Source organism: Rhynchophorus ferrugineus, unplaced genomic scaffold (genome assembly GCF_030347505.1).
Source record: "Rhynchophorus ferrugineus isolate W39M unplaced genomic scaffold, kcgeb_rfMv2 rfM4, whole genome shotgun sequence".
NCBI classification, from domain to species: domain Eukaryota; kingdom Metazoa; phylum Arthropoda; class Insecta; order Coleoptera; family Curculionidae; genus Rhynchophorus; species Rhynchophorus ferrugineus.
The window spans coordinates 33,372,757-33,389,544 of record NW_027472583.1 but is presented as its reverse complement, the minus strand read 5'-3'; the positions used below and the strand labels follow the sequence as shown (position 1 = coordinate 33,389,544).

The 16,788-nt window shown below is 32.3% G+C and overlaps 2 protein-coding genes across 6 annotated transcripts in view; both read right to left on the bottom strand.

Annotated features, from left to right (window-relative positions):
• Positions 1–1,264, bottom strand: part of Syt4 (Synaptotagmin 4) — a 43,990-nt gene extending 42,726 nt beyond the window's left edge. The window contains exon 1 of the mRNA XM_076404622.1: positions 1,055–1,264. Coding sequence (XP_076260737.1) covers positions 1,055–1,154 — 100 coding nt within the window. The 5' untranslated portion in view covers positions 1,155–1,264. The remainder of the gene's footprint in view (positions 1–1,054) is intronic.
• Positions 1,265–6,209: 4,945 nt separating this feature from the next.
• Tm2 (Tropomyosin 2) lies at positions 6,210–13,792 on the bottom strand. Of its 5 annotated transcripts, none has more exons than XR_013005798.1 (8): positions 13,670–13,792; positions 10,321–10,493; positions 10,149–10,262; positions 9,797–9,930; positions 9,561–9,739; positions 9,279–9,497; positions 6,755–7,098; positions 6,210–6,433 (listed from the first exon to the last, which is right to left on the bottom strand). XR_013005798.1 is itself a non-coding variant. In XM_076404620.1 (7 exons), the coding sequence occupies exons 2-7, from the start codon at positions 10,444–10,446 to the stop codon at positions 6,351–6,353; spliced, it is 855 nt and encodes a 284-aa protein (XP_076260735.1). In that variant the 5' UTR covers positions 10,447–10,493; positions 13,670–13,792; the 3' UTR covers positions 6,210–6,350. The 5 variants fall into 5 exon arrangements, 2 of the variants coding, with proteins under 2 accessions (XP_076260735.1, XP_076260736.1); XR_013005799.1 differs by having other exon boundaries at positions 13,586–13,672; XR_013005800.1 differs by lacking the exon at positions 13,670–13,792 and adding an exon at positions 13,423–13,542.
• Between the last annotated feature and the right edge of the window lie 2,996 nt (positions 13,793–16,788).

The window sequence follows — 16,788 nt, the reverse complement described above, 5'->3', positions numbered from 1 at the left end:
ATATCCTTTAATACTCTATAAGCTTTTACACCAAATTTAACCATATCGATAATGTCTTCTTCGTGTGTGTCTTGTTTATTGCAGAATCTAACTTGAATTTTTGGTTACTTAAGCTTTGATATTTTGTTTACAACAATCCTAAGTATGTTATTAATATTTATTTTAAAAACTGTTTATATTATACCTCAATTTTTGAATATTATTTCGGAAATTATTTAAGGATATTACTTTTTAGAATTATTATTACTATTATTTCTATGAATGATGCCAATAGGTAAACTATTTTAACTACTATTATTTTAAAAAATTGCTATAGTTGTCAGAAGAAACTAGTAAGCGCAATTTATGGATCGAACGATGAGTAAGACAACCTTCCCAACGATGGGATGAACCAACATGATGATACTGTCTTTGCAAGGGAGTAGTCACAAGTATCCAAAAGGTTTAAATATCAGGAAAACCTGAACAACCCTGTCTTGAATACTCTTCATATTGCAGAATTACTTTAATGGGCTACAGGATATCTTAAAAATAGGAAGAATTGAATGAATAAATACAATAAAACGTTGAGCACAGAAAAAAATTATTTTCCATTCCATATTCTTATTTTAAACAAAAGAATCAAGGCATAATATTAATTAAGTCATATATACACAAATATGTTCAAGGAAACCAAACAAGACCACGAAAAACGTCACATGAATCAATTGCTATCCAGTTTATTTTAGCGAAGCGTCATCTTTTCTGGGAATCTACAGTATTCTAACAACCATATAAGGAAAGATAATGTTGCGCATGTAAAAGAAAACAAATCAGAGTTCAATATTACTTGAATTGCGACATGAAATATAATGGATAAAGGTGGATAAATAGTTAATCGACTGTTTATCTGAGAAAAACATAGTGGGAAGACTAGCGTCAGCTGGATAGGCTTTTTCTATTTTACTTATTTTGACGACATGAATGTGAAAGGAAAGACAGAAAATGTTTGCAAAATCATCAGTTTCTGTGGCTTAAACTATATACTAGAGATATATAACATGCAAAAACTTACCCCCTTGTACGGGCTGTATTATTGGCCCCTCCTCGACCATTATTGGTTCTGCTCGTTGTTTACCTTCTTGACGATTCACTGAATGAAAAGAAATGTTCATTACCGAGACAAATGGCGGATGGACGCTACTGAAGACGATAGTTTTCCTCACCAACGAGTGCGATTTTTCACAGTTGTTAATTCCTGAGACTATCCGTTAGTCATGAGGCACTTGCTAGCCTGACGAAAAGATGAATCAATAAGGGCTGGGGCGTGCGCGCTGCCCCAACGGGGTGACGTCACCGTAACGCGTGGGGTATATTTTTTATACGGGGCCGTAAAAAATTATTACCCTTATTGGTTTGTCTATGATTAAATGCGATGAGATTCTTATCTGGTGGCCTTTTTCGGCTATGTGAATACTTATTTATTGTCATTATATGCGCCTAGTTAAATGACAGCAGTGGTTGAATTTTAAATAAAAACCTTAGGGAAAGTATTGTTTTTTTTTTTGTAACTCTGCATTTGTCCATCTTTACGAGATTATTGAGCTATTTTGGCGGATAATATAATGTTTCACTCCGATCACAAAAATTACTAGTTCGTCTACTTTATAACAAGATGAAGTGTAGTTGATTTCAATATTACTTATACGAGTATTATTGAAATTAAGAATTATTAGAGTTAAAGGCATTATTAGTATCTGATCTAATAGGCATAATAACAGATTTTTAAAACATTTGACAGTTGTTTACCTATTTATTTTAATACATTATTTTTATTATATTGAGCAACAGTCATGAGTCCTATAACTTGGTCATTCTTTGTACAAAAATACGTAAAACCTTACATTTTAATCAAAGTAACAGGTAAATTGAAAAGTCCCCGGCTAATATAGTAAAACATATTTTTTTGGCAAAATTAGGTTTTTTTATTCAACATAATTCCCTTCAAGGGTGATACACTGATTATAACGACCCTCCAACGTTTCGATACCATTTTTGTAGTACGATTTGTCCTTTGTTTCAAAATAGGCTTCAGTTTCGTCGATCACCTCTTCATTCGACAAAACTTTCTTCCCAGCGAGCATTCTTTTGAGATCTGAGAGCAGGAAATAGTCGCTAGGGGCCAGATCTGGAGAATACGATAGATGAGGAAACAATTCGAAGACCAATTCATGGATTGTTGCTATCGTTTTCACTGACTTGTGACACGGTGCATTGTCTTGGTGAAGCAGCAGTTTCTTTTTCTTCAAATGCGGCCGTTTTTCTGCAATTTCGACCTTCAAACGGTCCAATAACACTATGTAATAGTCACTGTTGATGGTCCTTCCTTTTTCAAGGTAGTCAATGAAAATTATTCCATGCGTATCCGAAAATATAGACGTTATAACCTTTCCAGCCGACTATTACGTTTCCCACGCTTTGGAGCGGGTTTATCGTGTGCAGTCCACTCGGATGACTGTCGATTGGACTTCGGACTGAAATGATGGAGCAACGTTTCATCCATTGTCACATACCGACACAAAAACTCGGGTTTATTACGCTTGATCATCTTCAAACACTGCTCCGAATAATTAACTCGTCGTTGTTTTTTGGCAAAAGTGAGCTCGCGCGGATCCATTTTGCACAGAGCTCTTTCATAACCAAATATTCGTGAATGATATGATGTACACGTTCAGTTAATAGATACAGTTGATTTAATCAAAATCATTTTGTGGATTTTTTAATGTTTTTGTCGCAACCTATTTTGGGCGTCCACTGCGTTCACCGTCTTCGGTGCTCATTTCATCACGTCTAAACTTAGCATACCAATCTTTGATGGTTGATTTTCCTGGGGCACTGTCCGGAAACTCGGCATCATGCTTCAACTATATTTTTTCCCTTCAAAAAGCAATATTTTATCAACAAACGAAATTAATTTGTATCCATTTTTTTGACAATAACAAAAATTGCTTCACTCAAAATGATACAATTCACAAACTAATGATCCAACAGCTATCAAATTTATACACGCATCTTTTGAAGGTTACGGCTAACTTAAAAACATGGTTTTAATTCTAGTAGCGCCATCTATGTCGGGGACTTTTCAATTGACCTGTTATTATTCATTGTTAACCACGAACTAATAAAAGTACATCGGAAAATTAATTTAATACTTTTTAATTTTATAATTATTCATGAGTCAACCCAATTTTTGGTATTTTCTTATAGTATAACATTTTACTTAATCAGGCCATGGAGCAATATCCGGCAAATACAGTGTGTGGAATGGTATTTCTGATTTAAATGTTTTCATGTAGATTTTCAGAAATTTTTCAACATGTAACCACCTTGTCATATTCAATATTTTCTGGGTTCTTTTTTTTAATATTTTAAAGTCTCCTTTTACCAACTATGGGTTTAACCGGACTGGGCCTAAAGCTTAACGTGAGCTCCGAACTACAGTCCCCAGCATTAAGTCTACCGACTTGCGAGTGACCAACTTTAAGAATCATCCCAGAGGACATCCGGTCTTACCCAGCCTGGTTACTAATGTGACTGGGATCACTTTCCTTGTCGGATTTTACACTCTTTCCTAGAACATTTACAAATTTTAAACAATTACAAACATAAATTTACGACCATGCCCCAGCAGGATTCGAACCCGGCTATCCCAACAGTAGGAGGGCCGTCCCATCGCCCTTTCTGCGTCAATTCTTTTTATCTGCAATTGCAATTTAGTGCCGACTTTTAGTCTCCCGACTTCCGACCGATCTTCGACTTCAAATTTACCACGCATAATATTTTGAAACCAGTCAAGACAACTTCGACTCAAAACATGATATTATTGTAAGAAAGAATATAATGGTAACATCTAATAAATAATATTTCAAGAATATTCTGATGACAAATATCCTTTCCTGTTCTATGAATTTTTGCATCAAATTTAACATATCGATGATGTCTTCTTTAATCATACAATGGTAATTTATGGTACCCTCAATAAAATAAATAGTGTGTGTTGTTTACTCCAAAATCAGATTTAATAGACATGGTAATTGATTTTAAAAATTACTTCACGATGTTTTTACACATTTACTTTTTGAACTATATTTTGAATTTGAAAATTATATATAATAATATAAGTTATATTTCTGTAAAAATTAGGTTTCGGAGAAAGAAATGACATTGTATATGCAATTAATATAATACAATTTATACTAAACTTTGTGCAAAAACGCTAGAATTGTATGATATATGTGTTTAACGTCAAGGTTTTGTAAACCCTAGACAGTTTGCCTGTTTGTCTATTTATTTTAATACATTATTTTAATTATTTTCAGCAATAGTCATGAGTTCTAATGTGCATCAATAAAGCGTGGTTACCAATATAATAATATCTCATGCATTACGACATGCAGACCCAACATCGGTAAAGTATTCCAAATTAGGTAATTTATTTCAGTGAAAACTATTTTCACATCAACTTGAGGTTAAGATTCATTTGTTTTATTTATTGTTATCACAATACACGGTCGATATAACTATGATATATCAACAGATTTAAGTTCGTGTTGTGTGGGGCTGTCACCAAATGCACAACAAAGAATTAAGAAGGAATTAAGGAAGTGTGAAAAGTTCTGTTGGAGACTTTCGAAATGGTTTTAAGGACAAGAAAATAGTTTTCCGATATAGAATTCCTATGGCATGGTACGAGCACATGAACAACAGTGACATCTATTATCTTGTTGGTATGATGTAAATGGAAACAGTCAATTTCATACCCCAATCTGCAATTAGCTATTCGTCCCATCGTTCATAACGGCATAATACTAGTACCCCAGGCTTCCGCAACGTTAGCCGAGTTTCCAAGTTGTTACAAGGATGTTATCGTAATCTAAACCCGATGGCGTTCCGAATTGGAAGATGATAGACGCCCGATATTATTTTTCCAAGGCGAGCTAAATGATTTGTTAAGAAACTTGAATCTTCCCAAAGATATTGCTGATTTGCTCAAAAGCTGGGACATACTTCTGTCAGGAGTATCTTCCTCCTGGTTTAGATATCGTGAGAAATAGGTCACTTCCTATCTTGTACAAGAAGACGAACTAGTTTATTGCACAAATATTGAAGGTTTAATGGATATATTTAAGGTCCAATACAATACAGCATAATAGCGCTTATCATAGTTTCATCAAAATGAAACATTAAAGCAATTCGGCTTCACAACGGCTTCAATCTTAAGTCTTAATAAATCGTCAAAAGAATGCTAAAAGCATTTCAAGCTTTATATTGCCTAATGAGTCTAAGTGTACATTCTCTTCATACCCACCTTGACCACTTTCTGGAAAGATTGGGAATGAGCAAGTTGAACAATTTGACCAGGATATTAAAGAGACGAATAAAAGATACCACGGAAAATTGGGCGTCTCGTCTCATTCATATCAAACTACTATTGGACGCTTCAGAGAGACCTTCCAAATATTTCCCACAAGCAAAAATGTACAGATATCAGACTGGCTGGAAAAATAATAGGTTTCATTACGTGCTAGTGAACGAATATTAGATAGAAAATATTTATCATTAATACTTTGTAAATAAAATAATATTTTTCTAGTCCATTTCTTTTATTTTAATGTAATAACCTGTTTAATATAATTACACAAATTGTCAATAAACGTCATTTTACTACAAAATTGAAGTAATTTTCGGATTTTAACACACCCTAAAACATAAATATTACATGACAAAACTTAAACAGCTCTTAGAAACTTTTTTACAGACCTGGGTAATTCACTGAGCTCTATTTTCCATCACTGATGATGACTCGATGTAAAAAGTGGATATTTTTTATCTTTGAAGCAACATATCACAAATCAGACATAGACCTCTTAATATCTCTTTTTATTAATCATTTCCAAGATCTTACATCTTTCACTACGATTTGATTATTCTTTGTTTTACTCTCTTTCTATTATCGTTCGTAGTATTAAATATTAATAAATAAGAAAAACGAATCAATGTTGCCATGCTAAAAAGTATTGTTATTTAAACATAATTAAAAGTCTATACAAAATAAGCATTATATTTTGATCTTTTATGAAATATAAAGGTACATATCATTCTCAGTTTTTTTATCCTTTCATATGTAGAAGTTTTCAAAAACAATGAAAAAAGAAAATTAAACAAAGAAATAGAACGGTTTTTTTATTATACAAGTTGTTTAGTATAATGGTGCGTTAAAATAAATTAATATTAAGTGTACAACAAAAAAATTACAGTAATATACATTTTTTTGGTGGTAAAATTTGCAGTGACAATTCTGGAGAAGGTGTTTAATAACCGGCCAATTCGGCGAAGGTGGAGTCCATTTCGTCGGCGAGTGACTTGTATCTGTCCTTGTTGATGCCCAATTCGTCTAGAAAAATCAACCATACCATTAGTAACTCGGTACATAGACGTTAATTTATTAAACATGTAATTAATTAAATATTTAGTAATCAAAAGAGCCCTAGAAAGATTTGAAATCAATAATTATTATGTTGACAAAAAATAGTTTTATAACATGAAATATTCTAATTGATGTTCAAATACTTCCTGAGTCTTGATTTGCATCTAAAAAAAATCTATTTACCCATGAAATTTCATAATTACATATGTTATTTCTAAAAATTGACCTTATCATTTGTTTATCGAACACGTACGTACACAGACATAGCTATTTACGAATAGAACTTACCAATTGACCTCAAAAAATCAGCATTAAAGCAGAAGCATTAGTTGGATAAAAGCTTAGAAGCGCAGGCAGTGTATGTGGAAGTGTATATTTTATATACAAACGAATATTAGGTAGATATGTACAGGGAGTGATATAGATTGCTGAAAAACATCAATTATAACGTGTTTTTCCTTTTAAAACGAACAAAGTAGGCATAAAACACGTTATAACTAAAAGTGACGGGTGTGGATATGAATGTCGTTAATGTTTCTACTTCTTTTGACCCAACGATGACATTTCGACGAACGTTTTGTCAATGTCGGTCACAATTCCGATATATTTGTTCTTTTCCTTTAGAACAAAATCTGAAAATGGTAAAAATAGCGTTAGTTAAGGACACAAGCAGCATTTCAAGCAGTTAGTTCACGCATTTAAAGTAACCACAAAATCAAAAAATTAACTTAGCAATTTAACAATTATTGCATCTTCACTACAGTTCTCACTAACTAGTTTTCATATTTTAAAAACATTCAAGTATTAAAATTAACTTAATAAAAAATTATCATTTATTAATCGTTAATAGTTTTAACTAATGTCAACTTTATAATTTATTGTCAATCCACAAGTATCAATAAAATTGCCTCTTATTAAATTTTTAAATATTAATTACCATCGATCAATTATAAATTATATTATTTTGTAATTAAATATTAGTAATAGTAATCTAATAGTTTAATCTTTAAAAATAAAGATTCGCTTAATATGAGAGTTCTAAATTCTTATGACTTCATTCATTATAATTTCATTTATTCCATATCAACATTAATAAATGATTTGTCTTCAAATTTTTAATGAAGACAAATCTTTTAATTCAAATTTTAGAACTTATCCAGGATATTATGAGTGTCAGACAAAATGTTCAAACTAATTTTTGTCGAAAAGTACTGTTCATGAACTCATTTCTGTTATCTTTTCACAGCAAGTTTAGAAGCGACTTAGAAATCGTCCCATCCATATTACCAGAAGTGTTGATCAAGCAGGAAGCTTGCCATTAAACTTAGCAAATTATAGTAACAGTAAGCAACGTCTGAATTCTCCAAGTGATGTAAGCTTTTGCGCATTTTTATCTTCTGTAACCATCTTTTTTCAAAAACACAGCAAGCTTTATATACTTTTAGCCTATTGCTATGTCATCTGTTGTTAACATCAAATTACTCGTCCCTGAACTTTTGGAAACAGTCCCAACAATCTCTTTTACTTAGATAGCCTTATCAAATACTTCTATAAGCATAGTGAATCAATGAATTAATACCTTCAGCAAATAATAACAATTTACCTCTTAAATTTAAAATAACTTTATGATACTGATCTGCATAAGTTCAACTGTCCTCTCTTTCGTCCTCTTTTCCACATCGGCTTTAATTCAATTCCCTCCTTGTATAAACTGTGAACCATGCGTAACATCATATGTATAAAGAAGTATAACCAAGCAGTGTTTCTACTGCTCATATAAGACCCATCAACAACATCAATAACAAATAGTGTTTAATAAGAGTCCTATATTTGTTACAATTGGTGAACCCAACGTTATTAAAGTCCAGACACAATTGGAGTGCTCGATGTGACCGCGAGAATGCAAGTTCAACAAGAAACAAAAATACTAGTGAACGTGATACACGTACAGGAAATGATTTGAGGGATCCATCGCTCCATCAACCAATATAACTCAGAATCAACCAATTAAAAATGGTATAAACCAACCCAACCAATAATAAAAAACGTACTGTCAACATGTATTAAAATCGCACAGGAAAAGATAAAGGTAATAGACTTATACAAGGTTCTCTTTGAATATGAGAATGGACACGCTATCCATTCACCTTTGACCGAACACTGAGTGGGAACTGGCCACAACATTCAGCTCAATAAAGTCAAGAAATTAACCGTTCCACAAGACTACTTTGATAAAATTTTTAACACCAAAATAATTTCAACAAATACTCGTACAAGACGAATACAAGAGCTATATGACCAACCCTATCTATTCTTTCGGTTTTCTAATTGTTAAACAGACCATAAAAAACTAAGGTCTTTTTGATAGAACTTCTTCCGTCCTGAAGTCTGTAATAATTGCCAATTTTAATCATTTTAGTGTAGCTTCAAAATTCGGAAGTCAATAGTTCATGTGAAAATAAACCAATATCTCTAATAACCATGTAAACTCAGTGACAACCATCAGCGACCATCAATAAGGATATCTATAGGAAAACAGTGAAAGCAAAGCTGTGCAAATGCGTTTACTATTTAAAGCTATTTACTATTATTAAAATATTAAGAAACGTGTTAGTTTGCATGTTATATAAAATTAAATTAACTTAGTCATATATCAATTAGTGCCAAGAAAATTGCTATTAAATAGCAACGACATAAAAATAATATATATTAAAACCGAATGATAACATATATAGGAGGTTATCGTTTCAATCCAATCGATGTTATGACGTATGGCTATTTGACGTAGGTCATTTTAAAATATTTAAGATACCTTCAAGCCTGTCAACTTCCTTCTGTAACTTCTTGACGGTCTTTTCGGCGAATTCGGCACGAGCTTCGGCTTCCTTCAGTTTAACGGTCAAGGATTTGAGTTGTTTCTTGAATTCTTCGACTCTCTGGTTGGCCTTCTCTTCGGATACTTCCAAAGATTTCAGAGAGTTGCCGACAACCTTCAATTCTTCTTCCAGTTCCATGATCTTGGCGTCACCACCTGCATCGCAACGAAACAAATTCACCAACGTGAAGATAGAGTAGAGTGAATATGAGGACTAACCCTTGACACGATCTTCAGCTACTTCAAGTTCGTCTTCAACGAAGGCCAGCTTGCGGGAGACTTCGTCAGACTTGTTGTCGGCGTCTTCAGCGAGCATACGGGCTTCCTTCAGTTGGTTGCTGAGCTGTTCCATACGTTCTTCGTCTTGTTGGGCACGGTTCTCCAATACCTTGCACATACTGAACAGAAAAATTTAATTATAATACCGAAAAATACGTGATCGAAAGGGTGCATACCGTGCGCTTTCATCAGCGGCCTGTGAGGCTTCAGCCAGCTTGGTGGTAGCAGTAGCCAGACGTTCTTCAGAGCGTTCGAGGTCCTCTTCAATAAGCTGGAGCTTCCTGTTCTGGGCAGCAACTTCAGATTCGGCCTGTGAGATTAAATTGAGACCAAATTAAATAATGTCCTTAAAAATGACATAAAAGTCATAGTTAAAAATTCATAAAAACAATGTTACCATGGTTATTATTTTCCAGATATTATTTTTCATGTGGTAATTTCGTTACTTAAATTACTCATATATAAGAATGTTTTCAGTTATTTTAAATCGAATAAATAAATAATGGAAGGTATCCAAAAGTTACTTACAGTGACAAGAGCCTTTTCTTTCTCTTCCAAATCCTTGTTGGCTTGGTCCAATTGGTTCTTGGTGGATTGCAAGTCCTGTTCAACTTGGAGAAGTTTCTTTTGAAGCTCATGGACCTGGTAAGCAAAGATACAATTTAAAGGCCTTTCATACCTAAAGTCGGTTCGTTTTTACCTCTTCGTTGACTTTTTCGGCACGGGCATTGGCATCCTTGGCCTGTCCTTCCATCGCATCAGCTTTATCCGCTGCGTTGTCCTTCTCAAGCTTCATCGCTTGCATTTTCTTCTTGATCGCGTCCATGGTGGATGTTTTGTTTTGTCACTGGTCTAACAAGAAACAAGTGGTGCCTATAAATCAAATAGAATATGTGATTATTGAATAACAATTATTCTAGATTTAATTTATGTATTTTAACATTAGTTTTAGTTATATTAATATTTTCTTTTCTACTTATAATCACTATATAAATGCATTTTTTTTAATTATATAGATATTCACAAAAGCAATATTTGAATACAAAAATATAAGATGCTCAACACAAAAAAAAACACGCTACGTTATAAACCAGATTTTTCTCTAGTTAAAAATGCTCATGTTACAACGTTAGCAGCATATCGACCCAATTTCTTCACTATATTTAGATGCTCGAGTATTTTTAAGTTTAAATTCGAACAAATGATAAAAAGAACATTGCCATTAGGTTTTTTCTTACCTAACACCGATGATATTAGGAGGATATAATGTCACCTTAAAATACCACCATATATAAGAGATCCTTTATATAAATTAATAGGACAATTTTATTGTTAAAACGGGTGTGAAAACTTTTTTACGCAGTGTTAAATTCGGGGAAGTTTAATTTATAACCAAGTTTCAGATATTATTACATTACATATTAAAGTAAATCAAGAGGGATGCCGAAAAATTTGGCCGATTTTTTGGCCGATATGTCGATATTTTTTGTTTACCGATATTTTGGATATTTTCATTTATTAAATTTTTTAGATTTATTTTCATTAATAGAATTTGAATTGAATTTCATATTTCTTCGCAAACGCGGGGGCTTTGTTAATTTTATTTAAATATCGGTATTTTAAATATTAAAGTAGATTATCGAACTAATTTCGAGATTTGTTCCCCACGGTCTTGAAAAAATGTTTGCCTCGCGAATTAGGGCTGTTGCACGGAAATGTCGATATTGTTATAAAGAGGTATCGATAATTTTTTACAGGGTTTTCCAATATTTTTTATTCTCCGGTATATTGATATTCTTTAAAAGCTGGTGCAGTGGGTACGAATCTGGTAAGATCATAGTACTGTTCCAATTTGAATTTGAATTGAAAAACATTCCTAGTCCATGGATTCCTGACACAAATATCGAAGTTCAGTATGTAAGGCAATCGAAGGCAGACTAAAGTTGCTGTGGACTAACATAGTTTTCGATCACCAAAGGCGGAATGCAATAGCTCACTTTCTGAGCCATAGACTATTGGAATTAGAGTCACCAAAACTTCGGAAACTATCCAAATATGGTATACTATGGAAATTTGAATAATAATACTACAATTCGAAAGAGCTTCAAGACAAATTGGCAAGAAGGAACAGACGATACTCAGAAATAATGAGCAACAATAAGCCGTCCAGACTTCTTCAGTTTCTTCAGGATTGAGCTGTTATATTGGGTGATTAATACAGCACTGGAAATTTTTTAATTTTGATAGCGTAAAGCGTCTGAGGACGTGATTTTGGTGAGCGATTTTGGGCCTTGTTTTAATTAGAGTGGAATTGAACCGGCAATGAAATCTGAGGAATAGGAAATGTGAAAAATAACAATAAAAATTTTAAAGATGAAAATTCCTTCACCATTTCGTCGTAAGCAATGGTAATAATATATTACCTAAATTTCTTTACCTTAAAATTTTTCAAAAAATATCGGTATATCGATATATCGACATTTCTCGGCATCCCTAGCCTGTTATACTGCTAGTTATGCAACTGTAGCAGTAGTCTTTTGGATAGAAAGCCTCCGGTATAAATAATAACAATTTAAAATGGAGCAAAATAAAATGCTGAAATAATATTTCTCCAATTAAAATATAATAATAATTTATAAAAATAGATATACATATATAATGTGATGAACTTTAAAAGGCGTGTTGAGTTCGTTGAGTGCGTGAGTATGTTATACGTAAAAATTGTCTTTGTCTATTTTTAAATCACCCATTCTAGAGCCGAATATTTTGCAGTTGCTAGTAAAATGAAACGATCTATAAATAAGATGTTGATTGCGTCCAATTTTAGACATGAAGATCGAGATACACACATCGGAGATTAGGATATTAAGCTTTTTTCCTGGTAATTCGACCAGCTGAAACTTTCGGTAGAATGTTTTATAGGTCAAACATAATCATTCAGGCTAATGTGATGATCTTAAAAAAAATAGAATATTTAATAAAAAAACCATTTTTTTTTAAACCTCAAAACAAGTGTTTCAGAATAGTAGATTTATATTTCCGCATTACTCGGGTATTATGCCAGAATTGGCAAAACAGCAAAATTGCTACGTTGCCAAATATCGCATTTTTTCGGAAATTAACTGCTTTTGCATTCAGATTTATATTAATTTTATATTAAGCGAGAGAAACTTTATTTGAGCTTATACTATTTATTTATTATTAATAATAAACACCATGTGTCTAATAAGCAAGGTAGTCGTGTATGTCAGTCATGCAAGTCAGCGGAACTACTTTAAATTTAGTTCAAGTAACCAGTGGTTAAATCAAAGCTAGACAAAAAATGGCTCATTAAATGCATGAGTAACAGTTAGCAAGATAAGATACATCAGATGAAATATATTAGAAGCATTGATGGAATGTCATTTCATATATTTGAGTGACAGAATAGTTTGTCAAATCTCCAACAGGCTGTGCGGATTTCGGATATTATAATGCTACTATGCGAGCAGAACATCCGATTTCTCAATACCAAAAAAGTAAATGTGAAGCGCGTGATATATTTTTAGAACTATGTCGTAAATTTTGGCAAACTCCCATACGCGTAGGCGTAGTAGGTTTTGATTCCTGACATTTTTGGGATGTTTTCCTTTTATCGAAATAATATATACAAATTTGCCAAAATATCAATTGCGGTTACATAACCTTTATTCGACTAATAATTCCTAATATGCCAACATAAAAATTTCCAAATTAACGCGGCAAAACGCGATACTAAAGGCTTTTGACAGATGACATCTAATCGCACAGAAACAGAAACTACCAAATAAGCTCGGACTCAAGTCCTATTTTTAACGTTGAGGTTAGATCCGTAATGTATTTTATCCGAACACTGAGCTGACAAAAAGGAAAAACACTAAAAACGCGCACTTTTACACACTGTACACTGCCTAAACTCTCAGCGCCCCTCTCAGAAGGAGTCTTACCCCAAAAACGTGACAGGAAATATGCGATTGAAGAAAATGAAATCAAGAAACAAACTGGTACCGCGTAAAATCACAGCCACCTACCTTTAATTCCTGCGGCGCTCGAAGACGTACGCTGTCCTAAAAGCTACAAAGGCGTCGCGATGCTTCGCGCCGGGAAGATTCAGGGGCGTCCACGATTCCCCTCGATCGGCACTCCCCACCACCCGACCTTTTAAGTCGATCCAGTGGTCGCCAAAATGTTCCCGTATCATTTTATTATTTTGCATTGTTCTAATTAGTTTTACGTATTTCCATATTTAGTGAATACATTTATCTTCAACTTATATATTATATTGCTCTCACGTAATTGAGTTATTTTGTTATGAATTTAACTGAACAATTTTTTTTATATACAACATTTTTTATATATAACAAGTAACTTTAGTCAGCTGTTTATTATATAAGAGGAAGTATTTAATTTTTAAATAATTTTAATTACAACCCTTTTTTTGAAAAAAGAATGGTACAAAATATATTTCTTTCCTTCTGTATTCTGTGCCATGTAAATTTGTTTTAGAACAATAAGCGACTGTGTTGTCCATCCCCTAAATTGTTTGTTTATTGTATTTCTTTAATAAGAGAGCTTTAATCTGTATCAAGCTTCAAACCATGCTACATCGATCTGAACAAGTGGTATTCAGAAGATGTCAATAATAGCAATAATAATAATTATATCACCCAAAATAAGAATGTACTCATTTGAATAACATATATATTTGAATGCTGAAATATTTTCTTTATTATATATTTCTTGTAAATATATAAGTAAACATTATTATATTTAAATTTAGAAGTTGAAAAAAAGAATATGTGAAAATATTTTTTAAGTAAAAGAAGGTGCAATGTAAGGAGCAGGAATGGCAGATTCAGAAAATAAGTATAAAATGTCATTATAGGGCTTAGAATGCACTAAATTTTAAACCTTAATCACGTTTTTCCCAAAACTACTTTTCATATGATACCAACACAAGTTCTATTAAACTGATTTACTTAAAATTTGATTTGAGCCTTCTCTATACATTCTTCTATCATATCAAAATATATCAATTTAGATTCTTATTATTTTTTAAACATTCTGATATTTAAAAAAAGGTTGAAAAAATAAAAAACAGACATAATTTGGAGAAAAACAATTACATTTTTTCTTTTATCCGATAAAAGCCCGTCTGTAGATTAATAATTTTCCTTTTTTGCCTCCAAAACCAAAAAGATTGTAATCGTGTCAGTAATATTTTTTGAGACCCCACACTTTCTCAGCCTGTAAGTTTTCGATTTTTTTTTCACCTTTCTTTCGTTTATGTAACATCTCTTGGAAAATATAATCAAAATTGTATATAGCGCCTTTTTCCTTTTTTCATATTTCTATAGTGCTATTAATACAAATAAGATATATTAAAGTTCCTATCTCATACTGAAAGCAGACTAAGTCTGTGTTTGTTAATATTTTATTTACGTGTTCAACGCAAAAATACATTCACGCAAGTTATAATTATTTTTTTAAATTCATTGTAAAAATTGAAAATTGGATAATTAAAACGGTTAAATTGTATGATATATGTCAAAATGGAATAAAAATACCAGAAAGCAATACATTAAGGAACAGCAATACACACTTAAAATATAAGTATCACTGATAAATATTTATAATAAAACAGTGAACTCACGTCATCTAAATATTTGACGTTAAAACGTCGCAATGTTGCCTCATTTGACTTTTAGTTCACTTCGGCTTTGATATATAACAACATTCTAATGCAAATAAAATAATGAAACAAAAATAAAGTTATCAAATATAATTTATTTTAACAGTACAGTACAATGCATATGTATAAGGACTTAAACTAAAGTTAATTACACAACCGCAATAGTTTGTAGGTTAAAGTTGTTTTATTATATCTACATTGAACTCTTTTGTAAACCACCTGTATGTGGTATCTCCTAAAGGTCTACACCACCTAATTAATTATTGTATATTCGAGTAATGTATTTTACCTTCATTAGAGAACATATTTACCTTTTTACGTTTAGTTCCTGTTTCCTTTGTTGCTCTCTTTCCTTGTCGTCATTCCAATATCACTGTATTTCTCCTTAACTTCTTCTATTACTATCTGTGTACCTTTTTCATGATAAAATTAAATCCATAAACGATTTTCTACAGTTATCCTATGTTAATTAGACACCCACCTCCAGTTGTTTCCACTCTCATCAACCTCTCTTGGTAATTGTCAGCGTTGAATCATAATCTCACATCGAGAAAATTTCATTCAGTCACTGCGGCTTTCTAAGCCACTATTCAACTCAATAACGAAACTGTTAATTTACAATCTAACACTAGTTCACAATTCCACCATTTGTCAATTTCAAGTCAACCGAAGGGTGTTATTCTAGATAATCTTTCTTTCCACATATCCAGACAGTTCTTGCCTGTATATCTTTCTCGATCTGCATGTCTATTGTAGTAATTCTTTACCGCATGCCATAACAATTCGATTTGATTGAATACGCAGAGACTGGGAGAAATACGTTGCATTCTATGGCCATATCGTTCAGCCCTCTCATCTACTGTGTATCTTTTTCGGGGCCATATATAAAAAAATAAATTACATAAAACGCAATAAACATTTTTTTTAAGTTAAATATTTCATTTATATTTACCAAATAACAATTCGAAATACTTTTTTCTAACATGGTATTTTCAAAACTTAATTTATGTTATGCGAAACTTTCCTTAATTATTTCCTTTACCGATACACTTTTTGGGATATTTTCCACCAGTGTGCTCTGAAATGGTGCATTGTCCATAACAATAACTGATCGTTCCTCCTAGTTCTTTAGCAGCTGATTTTAAAGCCAGAGCAAAACGTTCATGATTCATTTGTACATGGTAGTCGGTCTGAGACTTGGAGGAAAACACTAACTCTTCTCAAGGAATAAAACCATTATTATCTCTAACATGAAAAACAATATATCTGCAATGAATTATTGACAAATTATAATAATCAAACGTTATTATAACTTTTACCATTTTCGATCACCATTTTTTCTTTTTATACCCTTTTTATTAGCATATTGGCAAGGGTGTCCTAATCCATTTTTCCATTTTGAAATATCTATGTCTATATGCAAATTGAAATAAGAAATTTTCGTTAATTCTATTATAT

What these genes read in the sequence shown, in the direction of transcription:
- Tm2 (XM_076404620.1), bottom strand. Translation starts at nt 10,446, where the DNA reads ATGGACGCGATCAAGAAGAAAATGCAAGCGATGAAGCTTGAGAAGGAC. An exon ending in AAGAAAAGGCTCTTGTCACT is followed by an intron (nt 9,931 to 10,148) that starts GTAAGTAACTTT and finishes TTAATCTCACAG; the next exon opens with GCCGAATCTGAAGTTGCTGC. An exon ending in AGCTGAAGATCGTGTCAAGG is followed by an intron (nt 9,498 to 9,560) that starts GTTAGTCCTCAT and finishes GTTGCGATGCAG; the next exon opens with GTGGTGACGCCAAGATCATG.